This window comes from Oenanthe melanoleuca, chromosome 3, assembly GCF_029582105.1.
Source record: "Oenanthe melanoleuca isolate GR-GAL-2019-014 chromosome 3, OMel1.0, whole genome shotgun sequence".
Lineage (NCBI taxonomy): Eukaryota > Metazoa > Chordata > Aves > Passeriformes > Muscicapidae > Oenanthe > Oenanthe melanoleuca.
The window spans coordinates 78,707,379-78,722,014 of NC_079336.1; the positions used below are offsets into that span (position 1 = coordinate 78,707,379).

General features: G+C 39.4%; 1 protein-coding gene across 2 annotated transcripts in view; it reads left to right on the forward strand.

Annotated features, from left to right (window-relative positions):
- Positions 1-13,832, forward strand: part of PLD5 (phospholipase D family member 5) — a 155,730-nt gene extending 141,898 nt beyond the window's left edge. For both annotated transcript variants that reach the window (XM_056486795.1, XM_056486796.1), the window contains 5 exons: positions 2,872-3,069; positions 6,249-6,388; positions 8,125-8,290; positions 11,533-11,647; positions 13,515-13,832. In XM_056486795.1, the coding sequence (XP_056342770.1) occupies positions 2,872-3,069; positions 6,249-6,388; positions 8,125-8,290; positions 11,533-11,647; positions 13,515-13,750 (855 nt within the window). In that variant the 3' untranslated portion in view covers positions 13,751-13,832. The remainder of the gene's footprint in view (positions 1-2,871; positions 3,070-6,248; positions 6,389-8,124; positions 8,291-11,532; positions 11,648-13,514) is intronic.
- Positions 13,833-14,636: the final 804 nt, after the last annotated feature.

Sequence of the window (14,636 nt, forward strand, 5' to 3'; positions counted from 1 at the left end):
GATATTTTGAGATCTTCACTTTAGTTTTTCAGTGACATTTTCATTACTGTATTAATTGCTCTTAAAATGCAGGATGAGGAAATACTTCCCTTGTCTTAAGAGCTCCTGCCCTGAAGGGTTCTACCTTAACAGATACTTCAAATGATGCTTAGCTGAAGGTTTCCATGATGACAAGCTAGAGAGCAACAATGCAGATTTTTTTTTCTGCTTCACCTCTGAGACTACTAAAAAAAAAGTCTGTAATGACAGCAGCTCTCAAACGGAAGAGAAAGTCTTTTCCCTTATCTAGATGTCATACTACTTCATACAGAATCTGCCACTACCACATCCTTGCTGCCCCCCATGCCTCCAGGACTATAGGCTTCATGATTAAGAGGAAGAACAGTATGAAAATACCTCAGAGTATGGAAGTGAAACTAGGCTCGGTGTAGAAGGTGCTTCTGAAACAGGTTTTTTTTTTGTCTCTAAACTCATTGGGGCTGTTACACAAGAAAAGAGAAGGTGGGTGTTTACCTCATACATGTATTGTTTGCACTTCAAGGGGATGTATCACACCCTGGAAGGGTGACAAAAGTGACAGGCTGACATCTGAACCGGTTTCTTAAGAAAATTAGGTTTGTGCAGCAGGCATCAGAGTCGCCATATGCCCTCTTCCTATAGCTTTGAATCTGCTGTTCAGGTTGAGTCAAATTTGAACCTAAGTTTATAAAAGCTTAGTGAAAACAAGCAGCAGAGGATATCTGTGTTTTCCCAGCGAGGGAAAGGAGGAACCCTGCCTCTGCCGTGTATTAGGGAATCCCCATGGGGAAAAGCTCTTACAAGAGCTTCAGAAGCAGGAAGCGCTTTGATCAGTGCTTTGAGCAGCCGGCTGCAGCACCTTGGGAAGGCAGCGCTCGTTGCTGTGAGCACATCTCGCTGCCGCGGTGGTGCGAGGCTGTTGTGCGGGCGGGACGGGCTCGGTGCTGCGCTCCCGGTGCTCCTGTGCGCCAGGGCGAGCCGGTGCTGCCTTGGCTAATGCCCCGTGTGAGCTCGGACAGGGACATTTAACAAAGCGCATTAGTGCCCCGGCTGCCTCCCCATCCTACAGGAGGTGCCACTTAGGCAGGAGGGCAGTCTCTTAATTCACAGGGAGGGGACACGCTGCGGGCACTCCTGTGCGAGGAGAGTTGCCCATGCAGATGCGATCCTGGCAGCTTCTGGTGTGCAGTGAGGACCCTTTCATCTTTACTTTTAATAGAAGGGATAAAGTGGAATAGTAATAATGGGACTGATAAATGAAAGGAAGACTGTAACCACGTAATTATGTCAGAATTAACTAACAGCCATGAAAAGCCGATTAAAGCACATTATGCAGATACATGTAACAGAGTACTATTAGCAAGTCCTCTGCAGTGGCATGCCTGGCAATTAAGAGAGCTGTATTGGCAGCACACAGTGCAAACAGTGATAATGTATAGTTAAAAATATTTGGAGACAAATAGTGCCCAGACTACGGGGACGGCCTAGTACAGGAGCATCCTCAAGGATGCCAGCAGCCAGGGGAAAAATTAAAGATGTTATTCCAAATAGATTCTTCAGCTAGGATGTTGGTCATATTTATATTTAATATCAAAATTAATTTACTGGCTTAGCCAGAAATGAAAGGCTGCAGTGCAGTATGTCTGTTTTTTCCAACTCTCCACAAATTTCAGTTTGTGCACAGATTAAAGAAGCTTGCAGAAATTTTCTGATTAGCTAGTAATGATATTAAGTCTTGTTCCTGTGGTTGCTACTATTTGGCAAATATTTAGGAAGGAGATAGCTCAATGTTGTGTATTCTTATGTATGTGGTATTTCCAGGTTGGGGACATGAAGAATGTGTCACCCATCAAATTTCCTTTTCACTGGAGTATTGGTGTTCGTTGTTTCTGCTCACCCACCACAGAAAGAGTCAAGGTTCACATCTATCCTTTGCTTTCCCTCTGCCCACTCCTGCAGATTGGTTCTCATCTTCAGCCAGGGAGAATTGCACTGGAACAAGCTCTGAGATATTGTCAGTGTGGGGTTCAGAGTTCCCATAGGCTTTACAGAAAGATATGCTTTCACCAGAAACCAGTTGGTGTGACCATGGGGATCTCATCTAAGGGAATAACTTCAGTGGGAATATTTTGGAGTAGCAGGATAAGCATGCTGGAGAGTTCATATTACCCTTATTTTCTTCATCATGCCAGGCAGACTTCGCAGGCATGCTTCTGAGAGAGTTTGCCTGCAGAAAACCAGCATGGATCCTTTAAACATTTATCCTACATATGGTTTTCCAACAAAGACATCCAGATTTTCTTCTTGCTTTGCTTTAGAAGATGGCTGAACTATTGTTAAATACAGATAATGGGAAGTCAGTAGCATCCAGGCCTACACCAGTCCTTTCTTGAGCTGTTCTAAAGGAAAGGAAGGGAACAGAGTGAGCATGTGGTTGCACTTTGATTACAAAAGCCAGACAATACATTCAGCATGAAATACTGTCAACAACTTAGGCACTAGGGGTGTACAATTAATGAAATCTCTGCTAAAACAAGCTTTATGATGATCAGGAGACATGCTTTTACCTAAAAGAGAAGTTGACTGTGCCTGTTGAAGGCTAAAGAATTTAATTGTACTCTGCTGTCTGTATTTACTTGGACTATTTTTTCCTCATAATTTTTATCTGAGAATGTTGATGCTTACAAAGTAGTTTCTGTGAGAGAAAAGTATCATTATCTCCCCTTCAACATGTGAAGAAACTGACACCCAGAAAACCAGGGTACCCAAGGTGACAGTTTTGTGTTCTTGCTGCATAATTCCACAGATCCATCAGTGAACATATCACTAATGATCCAACTTTTAATTTCACAGATGAAGGAACTTGGCGTCATCGTATACAACTGTAGCTGCCTGGTGCTGGATTTACAAAGGATATTTGCCCTGTATAGCTCATTAAGGTACAAGAATAAAATACCTCCGAGTTGGTCTAAGAGACTCTATGGAGTGTACGATACTCAGAATAAACTGACACTGCAGCTGAACGAGACAAAATCAGAAGCTTTTGTGTCGGTAAGTTCTGAAATGAGTTCCAGAGTCGGGAGGGGAAAGGGAAGAAGCTTATTTAACTCACAAGATCTTTGGGAGACCTGGAAATTTGAAAAATCCCAGTTTGTTTTTTTTTTAAATTCTGGTTTCTGTGACATGCAGTTTGCCAGGACTGAAGATGCTGCAGGATTTCATTTGAGCATTATTCAATTTCCCTTTCTTTGTAATGTTCAGCACTTTTCTATTCATGTTCAGAAAACAATGCAGAGACCCTTCAAATTAAATTATTTTATTTACACTGATAGAATGTGAATGACTTGGGAGTAAATGAACCATTAATCAGACATAGAAAATCATACAGAATAAGCTTGGTATCACAGCTTGCATTTTCACCAATGTAATTCATAAGGATTCCCCCTATTGCAAAGCATTTGTACTTCTGTACAAGATCATCTACTTCATCTTTATTTTTAAATGACATTTTCAAACTTCTTAAATTCAAGCAGTGATCCCCATGGAAGCACTGTCTGTGCACATATTTTTAATGGAAATAAACTGAGTCCTCCATCTTGCCAGTGTTGTAGCAAAACTGGGAAAAGTAGTCAATGAGACAGATGATGGAAGATGTGAAGTGTCATTCATTTTGAGGGTAATTACATGAGTGTAAACCACCCCTCAGAATTAAGAATATAAATAAAGTTGCTGAGAGTAATTTTCCATTCTCTATGAAGCAATTGCTTTATTGCCATGTTATGTCTAAAACAACACAACACACATAGCCCTCTATTAAGTTGTACAGCCACTGGCATCAGATGGTGCAGATGAGTGGTCATACAGGGCAGGGTTTCCCTTCACCTGCTGGGTGCCAGACAGTGATCCTCTGTCCAGTATTTTTCATACTTCTAGAATTAGTGGACAGACAGAGAACTATTTTGGAGTGAAAATGTGGCAGTGCCTAAGACAGGATTAATAGTGGCTTGAAGAAATGGACACTTCCTTTGATTCTGGGGAATCTTAAGGACTAGCTTAAATGAGAGACAGACTTTGGACAGTTTGCTAATGCACTGTGAAATTAAATCCTACTGCTTTCTAAGAAATATGTAAGAAATGGAGAAATCCTACTGAAAGTCGATCCTGGAGGGGAACACAGAATGGAAAGCTGGTTAAGGCCCAGTTTAAGGAATCTGGGATCTTAGACAAAGACAGATGGAGAGAAACTACATTTTCTTTCAGTTTGCAGAGTGTTCCCCTCCTCTCTGTGATTTTTTCCTTTCCTGTGAGCAAGGAAGCATCTTCTCTTGGTATTTCACTTCAGAAAACAAAAGGAGGGACTCAGTGGTACTCAGAAGCTCAAATCACTGAAGTCCAACTCCAAGACTTACCTGAATTTGTATCCACAGCCACTTGGACCAGTTCTTCCTTCCTGAAAACAGGCTCTTCCATGAATTTCTCACTCACTAGAAAATTCTCAGTGTTTGCCAGCATGACCTTCTGAAGCGCAGTCCTGGAGTTCCTTGGGACTGACTAGGTGGACTGAGCTGAAGATCAGAAAGTTCTCAGGAGCCAGGCTGCTGCCTCCCTGTGGATTTGGGATAGCATACCCCTGAGCAGGGGCATGGAAAGGTGCTGTTCCCAGCCAGAATAAAGGCCTGTTCCTGGTAGGTGAAGAGCAGGAACAAGTGGGTACTTGATCAGAACAGCAAGTGCTGCACAACATGAAGAGAAGTCCTAAACCAGTCCATGGCTGCAGGGCAGGGATCAGCTGTGCCTCAGAGTAGCAAGTGGAATGCCAAAGCACACTGCTACAGTGAGAGTTTTTACTGAGATTTTCCTTCTAATTATCTTCAGAAAGTCTTTCACTTTCTGATATTTATATTGAATGCATCCAAAAAAGAGAAGTGCATGAGAATTCCTTTATTCATCTGTTCTGTGCCTTAAAAGTTCAAGAAAATAATGGAAGTGTTCAGAATAACATCTCGGTGCAATAACCTCCAAAAAGTTTCAGATAATTGAAATAAGTTATATTTAATGATTTAACTGTATTTAATCACTTTACAATTTTTTCTTGAGTTGAAATTCATTTTTGAAAACATATTTTAATGTTTGTGGTATATACAACAAGCGTAATACAGAGTCATTGAATTTTTTGGTTATACTTGGGAATCATGGCTTAATGTTGCTTAGCAACAAATTTATCTTTCAGACTGGCTGATAAAGTGTAAGAGGTTTTGGTTTTTTAGTGTTCAGGAATGGATCTGGAATATTGGTCTTGAAATCTTTCTATGGTTAATTTTCTAGTATTTTCTGTAATTAGTTGTAGTAAATCCTTAAGAACATCAGTCAGTAATAAGAAACTACTGTGACAGGCAGTGTACTGAAATTAAGGAAGACTAATAAAGCCCCTGGGATCTGTCCCTAAAGGAAAGGTACCCATCTGGATGTCAGCTGGAACCCAAGCAAGTAACGGAGGTGAGAAGGTGATGCAGTGGCAGGAAAACAGCTGTTCCAGCCGAGTTAAAGTGCCTTTGACAACCTCTGTCCCAGGAATGAATTTGTTCCCTGCAAGCAGCTTGGAAGGGGGGTTCACTTTTCTCTCCCTGCTTGTCCAACGGAGTATAAATCCTGGGCACATCTGCCACAGATGAGCAATTTCCAGTGGCTTCACCTTGCCTTTGACAGCCCCCATAGAAGGCAGAAAAGCTGCAGTCTGGGCTTGCCAGTTACCAGCTCTGCACTGGGTAATTTATACTTGAAGGTTTGATTTAAAGATTAGTTTCTTACAAAACTGCAGTGTCTCCCTGCAACTGACATAAAACACTTAATTCCTGCTCACAAGTGAAGGATCAGCTCATGTGGCAAGAACATTTGAACACTTCATCTAATAGAAACCAGTCCTGGGGCTCTTTGGAACAAAATTCTCTGAAATGTGGCTTCAATTACAGCTTCTATGATGACAGTGGACGTTTTGAAGTCTGTGTCTTCTGCATTTTATCCACAGTTACATCTAAATGGTGAGGCTTTTGAGGGCCAAATGAGCAAGTAGCTCACCTTTGTAGCTTTGAGTATTTGAGCAGAATGGCTGAAGGTATTATTAATAATCTCTGCTAAAATAATGGATACTGCTTATCATCTCAGGAAGACTGAGGGAGAGAAAAATTAAATCAATTCTTTTTAATGCCATATTTGAACTTTTCCTTTCACAGAACTCACCTAAACTCTTCTGCCCCAAGGACAGAGTACTGGATATTGAAGCTATCTACAGTGTTATAGATGATGCCAAACAGTTTGTGTACATTGCTGTCATGGACTACTTGCCCATTGTCATTGACACCAATGCTAAAAGGTGAGTGTCCAGGTGTAGGCCTAGCTGGTTACCATAATGCCAGTAGGGTCTGCTGGAGAAAGTGAACCCACAGGAGATTAGTTACTACTGTGCACCAATTTCTTGGGGCCCAATTCTGCTCTTATTGAAATCAATGAGAGTCCTGCCATTGACTTAAATGGGAGCAGAATTGGGACCTAAGAGGACATTTCCAGTTCTGGGTCCTAAGCTTTGGATCTGCCTGTTGAAGGAGATCAGAATTGTTTAGTCTGACCATCTGCATGTGACAGGGACCCAGGAGTATAACAGTCAGCTCATACATGAATCCTATTTCTTACACTATTATATTGACTATTCTGAGACCACAGCTACTGGCATATTATGTGTATCATGCAGATATTCTGCATGACAGAATGCATGTGTCTGTTAAGAGAGAAATAATGTGTTATGACTTGTATACAGTGTGGGAAAAGTCATTATCTTACTGGCATACACATATAAAGGAAAATTCCCCATTCAGAATGGGTTACATTTGAATGATATCACAGTTTGGTTAACTGAGAGGTGCTAAAACCCAACAAAACCACATAATTTTCAAATAGCCAGTTTCTGTGGACCATTAAAAAGCACTCATGGGCCCAACACTGGAGCCAGAGTGCATCCAAAATAGTGCATTAGAAGGCAAGTATCCACTGGTCCCTCCTACTCTTGATAATGCTCACAATGAATTTAGAATCTAGCAAAGTCTGCTATTCCATCTATGCATTTTATTTGAACACAGTTAAGCCAAATTAAGCTTGTGGTTATGTACTCTTATCTATTTAGAGCTGTTCTGTTCAAATTTTTCAAAAAATAATTATCATATGAGTGATACCAAGCATAAACTGGTTTAAGTCTATGAGGGAGTTTTTCCAATGAACTGTTTATGTACTGCCTCCATCATAGGGAAAGAATTATGGAAAATGCTGTAAGAACCTCAGTTTAATGATATGTATCCCTCTTACTTCTCCTTTATGCTGGAAAGCATCTGAGAGTGTAGAACCACTACAGTGTTCCAGTTTGTCTCCTATACTCCTCCTTACTTTATTCTCACAATGGAAGAATTCAGAAATTTACTGGATTAGGGAGATGCAGGGAAGCCACCTGTGTGAATGCTTCAATGTTTTTCCTTCATGGCTTTGTGTCTGAGGCACTGCCCCAGCTTCTCTACCTTGCCAGCTCCCAGTTCGTGCTTGTAAGTTATTTTCTGGCATGGTAGAGCTCAGATTTCATTAGCCCGGATGTTTTGATGCTGCTGGTATGCATTTTTCTTTGTTTCATTCTCCTTGCCCCGCTCCCATCGAATGTCAGGAATACAAAGCTATCTGTCAATTGTGAGAATAGCACCATGGAAGCCACCATCCTATTCCTGGCAGAATTTCTGCAATCCTCATCAGGACAAAACAGCATCCTCCTTCAGTGACCCATCTCATCTGCAGCTCCTGAAGGATGCAGGCACCCTGCACAGCAGCTCTGTTTCCCCAGGAGAAATGACAGAAGGCGTTCCAGTCCCCAGCTGCACGGTCCCAGTGCACAGGGGTTGAACAAGAGATGTCAGCCAGGGAGAGATCTGGTGTTCCAGTCCCCTGACCTGGGCCACCAGGGAAAATCCTGTGTGGCCATGGCTGGGCTGGCCAGCAGCGCCCTCTGGCTGCGGCTCTCCCAAACTTTTTAACGTTTCAAAAGTTCTCTGCAAACATTGTCTTCTTTCTCCACAGGTACTGGCCTTATTTAGATGGGAAGATAAGAGAAGCTTTAGTTTTACGAAGTATTAAAGTACGACTTCTCATAAGTTTCTCGAGAGACACAGATCCCCTTACTTTTAACTTTGTTTCATCTCTGAAAGCTATTTGCACTGAAGTTCCAAGCTGTAGTTTGAAAGTTGTAAGTATAATCCATATTGCTTTAAAATATAAGATATTCCCCACCTCACCCAAAACATAGCAACTGAGAATCTTTTTCTGTTATTGTCAAACTCTTTTAATTTAATTAAATATTAGGAAATGTAAAATATTGAACATAATTTACTCTTAATAGTAACGGAATTCGAAATTAAGACAAAAAAATATATCAATGCCAAAAGGCAGTCAGCGTGGTGGACAGCCCATGCAAAACATCACATGTGGTCTATCACAGCAAAGCCAACAGGGTGAACTGTAGCCACTGGTCATGTTTATATTGTGAGATAAGAGTTAATCTGACAGCACAAAAATATGATTTAGTCTGCATTCATGTAATCTTACTGTTAAGCTGTGTAAGTGTCAACTCCTTCAGTTGAGTGCAAAGTACAAGAAAAAATAATGAAGACTTTACATTCAATTTAGACTTCAAACTCAAAATTGTGAAAACCAGAAGCACCACTCTGGGGCCACATTAGACATGCAGTACAGGAAAGTGAAAAATACCATACAAATGTATTAGAGAGCAGAATGTATGGTGAGTGCTACTTCCAGTGTGATACAATTCACTTTTATGAAATTGAGGTACACTGGAAATCAGCCACCTTGGATGATAGGGGGGCTTATGGTGCAGTTTTATTGTTTTTTGGTTTTTTTCAAGTAACAGTTCTAAATAATCTGCTGAATTATTTTGATTTTTACTTTGATAAAGTGTTAATCCCGTCAATCCTTCTGGCTTTTTGAAAATTAACAACAATTCTGAATAGGAAGTACTATTTCTTATACACAAGAAGTGGTATTATGCATTTCTAGAAATAGCATTTTTTCTTATAACGTATGTTGTTATTATAAGTCTCTTTAGTAAAAAAAGCAGCATAAAGTGTGATTTTAAGTCAAAAAAACCCATACATAGTTGACTTTTTTAAGCTACTTCAATTTTAAGTAACTTCTAGCTTGCTCCATATTTATCATTAAAATTCTATTGACGTATTCAAATTTTTTTTCCAAGTAGTACCTAATACGTACATCCATTGCTGTCTATTTACAGCAGGTAAAATCTTTTGTACAGTATTTATCTTGTCGAGAGCTAAATGATAAAAGGAAAAAAGAAAATTACTTCTAGACTTCTGTTCTAGGTAAATAGTCCAGATAGAGTTCTCTGTAATTGGAAAATACAAAAACAACTTCCAGTAAAAAAATCAGCTGTAGAGGGTTACAAAGGTACAACACAAAGTCAGTCAGCTCTGTGCTGTGCATCACCTTTCCCAGCCTGGGTGAGCCACTGCCTTAAATAAACCTTGGTATGAGTAATAGCCCAAGGGTCAGAGTTTGCTGGTGTGTGTATGGAGGAGAAAGAATAGGTTAACAAGGTAAAAACTAAATTACCTTTTGAACTATTGAAAACACTCCTCTTCCCTCTTGGTTCTGCTTTGGCTTTTCTCTTTGGAGAAAACATAACCTCAGTGCAAAAAATACTGTCTTGCAGACATGTCTTATGTGTGTTTATCTACAAAACCACTGAAATTTTAAGAGAAGCCTGTTGCAAATTCTGTTTGAAATTACACTTAAAATTGCTAGACTGCTGCAATACCTCTGTATGGTTCTGACCAAAATGCCACACACACCTGCACCACATGACCTCCTATCCTTCTGTTGTTCTGTTCTTTTGGGGATAACATATTCTACAAAACATACTCAGTAACTTCTTATTTTTTCATTTAACTCTTGATCCTTGTGATATGCCTTGTCTTGATAGTTGGCTTGAAAGTTTCCAGTGAGTGCCAATGGCTGGCTGCAGCTGCAGGGTACACTGGTTTGCCAGTGGTCATCCTGAGAAGGAGATGCAGATGTAATTTCTCTAGAAATCAGATAGGAATCTCCTCCTGATTTCTCCTGGTCTCTGACCAGGCTAATAATGCAAGTTTTGATATTGCCTCACTTCAAGTGTAGACTTAAAAGCAGGGCACTGCAACCCTGTTATACCTGGCATTTTCAGCACCTCAGAGTCCCATTCACATAAGCATTGATAATTACTGGATTCAACTGAAACTGTTTTGAGAATGCAAACTCAAGTACTCTGAAGAGAATGATCACTAGAAGAACTTGCACCTGGAAAGCTTTGTCTGAGGACTAACTAAATGCTGTAAGCACACAGCCAAAGGGCAAGGAGTAACCTGCACATCAAACTGCTGCTGAAGTGGGGAGCTCTGTCCTATGCTCATGTGGTCATGAAATTAAAGCTTGAATCAGGTGAAGAGCTCACCATTTTGCTTCTTGGGACCTTAATTCCCATATTCCTTAAGTTTTGTGTACTTGACCCTGTAAATGCATCTTGTGTGCACGAATGGCTGCTCTAACTCTCAAAGGAGCAGCAGGAAGGGGCCAGCTCTGTTGGGTGCAGTGCTGAACAGAGAAAGGTCTGTGCTTTTAAAGGCCCCACAGAAGTTATGACCTAGAACAAAATTGTCTGTTGACAACTGGAAAACACAAAAGAAGGGCATGGAACAGACATCTATCTACAGCCAAGTTATTCTTGAGCCTCCACATGAACCTATTTTTGATTGTGCAGGTATATTCTTGCTCATTTTTGTCTGGTACTGATCAGACAAGGAGTGCATATAGCTCTAAACAAACAAACAAATAAATAAATCTTGCTCATACTTTACTCTCTAGGGTAAAACGTTTTCCTCTTGTTTCCTGGAAAATTTTCTCTCTTCATACCAAATTTAATCCTGAGAAGCTTCTAAGTTTCTGAAATGGCAAGTTTCCTATTGGAAACTATACAATGTGTGATTGCAGAGGTATTAATTCAGCTGTTGCTGTGTCTGCTGATCCTGATCCTGAAGCAGACTTCAAACCTCAGTGTCACTTGAAAAATGAGGAAATGAGTTAAAGTTCCTGGCTCTTACCCTGGAGAACAGAAAGACTGGAGTGGGGGAAGGGGTTTCATTTTACAGCCTTTACTACCTGGCACTGTATGGCTTTTAGCATGCAGTAGCCATATACTTTGTATAGTTCAGAATGCCAAGGCAGGAGTATCACAAACTGTGGGAATTAATTGGAAATACAATGTGCAGCGTTTTATTAAAGTTAATGCTTGGCAATAAAAACTTAAGCTGTTCTGTAGCACCAATTCATTTTCAATAAAGATTAGAGAACAGACAGTATTTTTTCTGTCTCTTACAGAGCAATTCTCATTAACCTGTGCTTCCTTCTATTTTATGGCAGAAATTCTTTGACCTTGAGGAAGAGAGTGCCTGCTTTCTTAAAGAACAGAAGAACACTTCTCTCCCCAAATTGAATCGTAACAAATACATGGTGACTGATGGAGCTGCATATATTGGTAAGTGACCACATCTCAAGAAATTCTAGTTTGTATCCAAAAGCCTGAGATGACAACATTTTCTAGATGAGCAAGCGACAGCTGATATATTCTTTAGGTGAAGAAAATAGTTCATTTCCTTGGGACCCTGGATGACGATTGAACTTTGAGACTCTTCTCATTTAAAACCTTTTCTTTCCCTCTGAATCAGTTTCTCAAGACCAACACTCTGCTTTCAGTATCTTAAAACAGACTGAAAAGACAAATATAACACAATTTATGAAGCAGGTATGATTATTAGCATATTCTCTTGTTCTGCAAACCAGTGAAGATAGAGTGTTCTCTTTTCCCCATGTTATTACTAAAGCTATGGTCAATCCTGGCAAATACTGTACAGATGCTGTTCATTCTCATCATCCAAAGCCTTACTCCATTTACTATAATGACATTTCAGACACCCTCCTAACATTAGGTACATATCTAACTGGTATTTTGAGTTAAAGATGTATTCAAGTAAGATTGCTATGTGGCACCTCAGAAAAGTTCATTACCAGTCTGCTGAATGCAGGCTGAAAACTACCTTTTGAAGAATCTGAGTTGTGTGCAAGCTGTGTAAGAAAACAACATTTTTAAAAGCCATGTGATGTGCTGCAGCTTGATGCTCTAGGGATCTTACTGACACACTGCGAAGGGCTTACCACCCATGATAGCAGAGACAGTGAGGGAGGGCAAAGGCTGCAATCCAAAAGCAAAGCCCACACACATCCACAGTGGGACATCCCAAACTGTGTAGAGATACAATTGAAATCTTCTCTGAAAAGCCCACCCTGATGGGCTCGAAACACACACCCCATAATCGATCCAAATCATATTTTTTACATCCAGTACTGCAGCTCATTCCTCCCTCATCTCCAGAAGGTTTTATGACACCCTCCTGCCCCTCTCCCAGATAATTTTTTCCACTCCATTTTAAATTCTTTCACATAGCTAGATCAAATCTCAGTCCCTTGGAACTTATCTACATGGCTTAGATTCTAAGCCAAGTTGAGTTTTTTCTTTCCTGTTGTACTTGCATCCTTAGCTACATATAAATAAAATAATCATCAAATTTCTGTTAAAGTAATAAAAATGCATGCTAAGGACCAGATACATCTTTTACTTGAAAGCATACGAAAAATTGTCCCTTGTGAAGAGGTTTCAATTTACAATCCTTGACAACTTCAGAATTTTTAACATTTCCTGATGAAGTAACAGACTTGTTTGTCCAAAACACTGCATTTTTTAAGTGTATAATTTAAAATATTATTTAGAGTTTTAGTGAAATTTTAAAAAAGTAACTAGAGTACTTGATTTACATGTTTTCCATTAGTCCAATTATCCTTTTTGCCCTGCTGTCCCCAGGATTCAAAGTGCTTATTTGTTACCTTAGAATTCAAGAAAGATTGTAAAAATAGGCATAAACCAGTAAAATCTATTTTTCTTTCCTCAAATAGTATCTGTCAACAGGTAGTTTATAAAATATCTACTGGTTTGGAACTTTGAATTGTTTATACAGAAAAAAAAAATCATTCTTAGCACTGAAAAAGCCAGTGAGGAAAGTACATGGAGTAATAATGTAGTAGATGTAAAAGGAAAAGCAAATTAGTTTTGAATTAACAGAAGAACCTGTTTTCATTTCTGAAAGTTTAGAGCTGTTAAAACTTCAAGAAACAATCTTCACTATGCATGGTATGTATTGGAGCTTTTTTTTTTTCCTTCTGGTATTAAAAAAAAGAAACTTACTTCCATCTCTGCACTGGGGGAAATGGTTCTGCAAGGCGATGGGTTTTTATTTGGTTCTTTTTTTAAATGTCAGAAACTCACTGTTTATTCCTGCCTTTGCTTGCAGGTAATTTTGATTGGGTGGGAAATGCTTTTACGCAGAATGCTGGAGCTGGCCTTGTTATCAACCAAGCAGACGCGGGGAACAGCACAAGCATCATTAAGCAACTCAAGGCTGTTTTTGAAAGGGACTGGTACTCACATTATGCCAAAAGTTTACAACCAACAAAAATCCCAAACTGCTTTAACCACAAACTCAATAAAGGAACTTCAAATAAGACTGCCATGAGCAATGTGAATTAGAAAGACTATTTTACCCTTTAGTATGGCAATGAAGAATTACGTTGGGGTGTAGCCTTCTTTCATATTTACACACAAAAGACTTAAAGAAAAAGCAAAAAAAAAAAAAAAAAGTTTGGTTTGGGGGGGTGTTTTTAGGAAAAAGCACACTTATATTGAATCTGTCTAACCTATATTCTCTATATGAATTACTTAAGACTTTCAAAGACTTTGTTACTTCTGACACTGAATGTCATTTCCGCTTCCATGTGAATTTTAATGTTCCACATTTGAATTTATCAGCATGTGTCAATGTTTCTGTTTTAGGACTTTCTCCAATTGCTAACCTGGCTAGAACAAACCTTGAGGCAAAATGAAGATTCAAGCTCTGAAATGGCATTCTAAGATCAGTTATTATTGACATACAAATAGGTGGTAGGTTTACTGTAATAGAAAATGTAAAGGAATAAGCAAAGTTTCACCCATATAAATAATTCCCTTTAAATAACTACCCTGTCATAAAAATGTTTGGTTGGTTTTGAGCATTTACTTTGAGTATCACTGTTCCATGTCTTCTAACTAGCCTTAAAATACATTGAAGTTACAGGACTGGTAATTCATTCATCTCTGAACAGTATGAGAAATTTTTGAGGGCTTGAGGTTGGCCTCATCAAGTTTGTCATATTCCCTAAAGCCTCTCAGATTTTTTTATCAAAGTACTGTGGATTCCTTTCAACAGAAGAGTTATTTCCAATTACATGAATTTCATCTGACAGTGAAATCTCTGAGTTAATAGCGAAAACCTAGGACGATTTTTTGTTATGTTTTCGTAAATCTCGAGAAAATTTCTTCCCCAGGTTAAATATTTATGATGCGTGAGTAAGCAGGTATGTGATGACTCATTATTAAA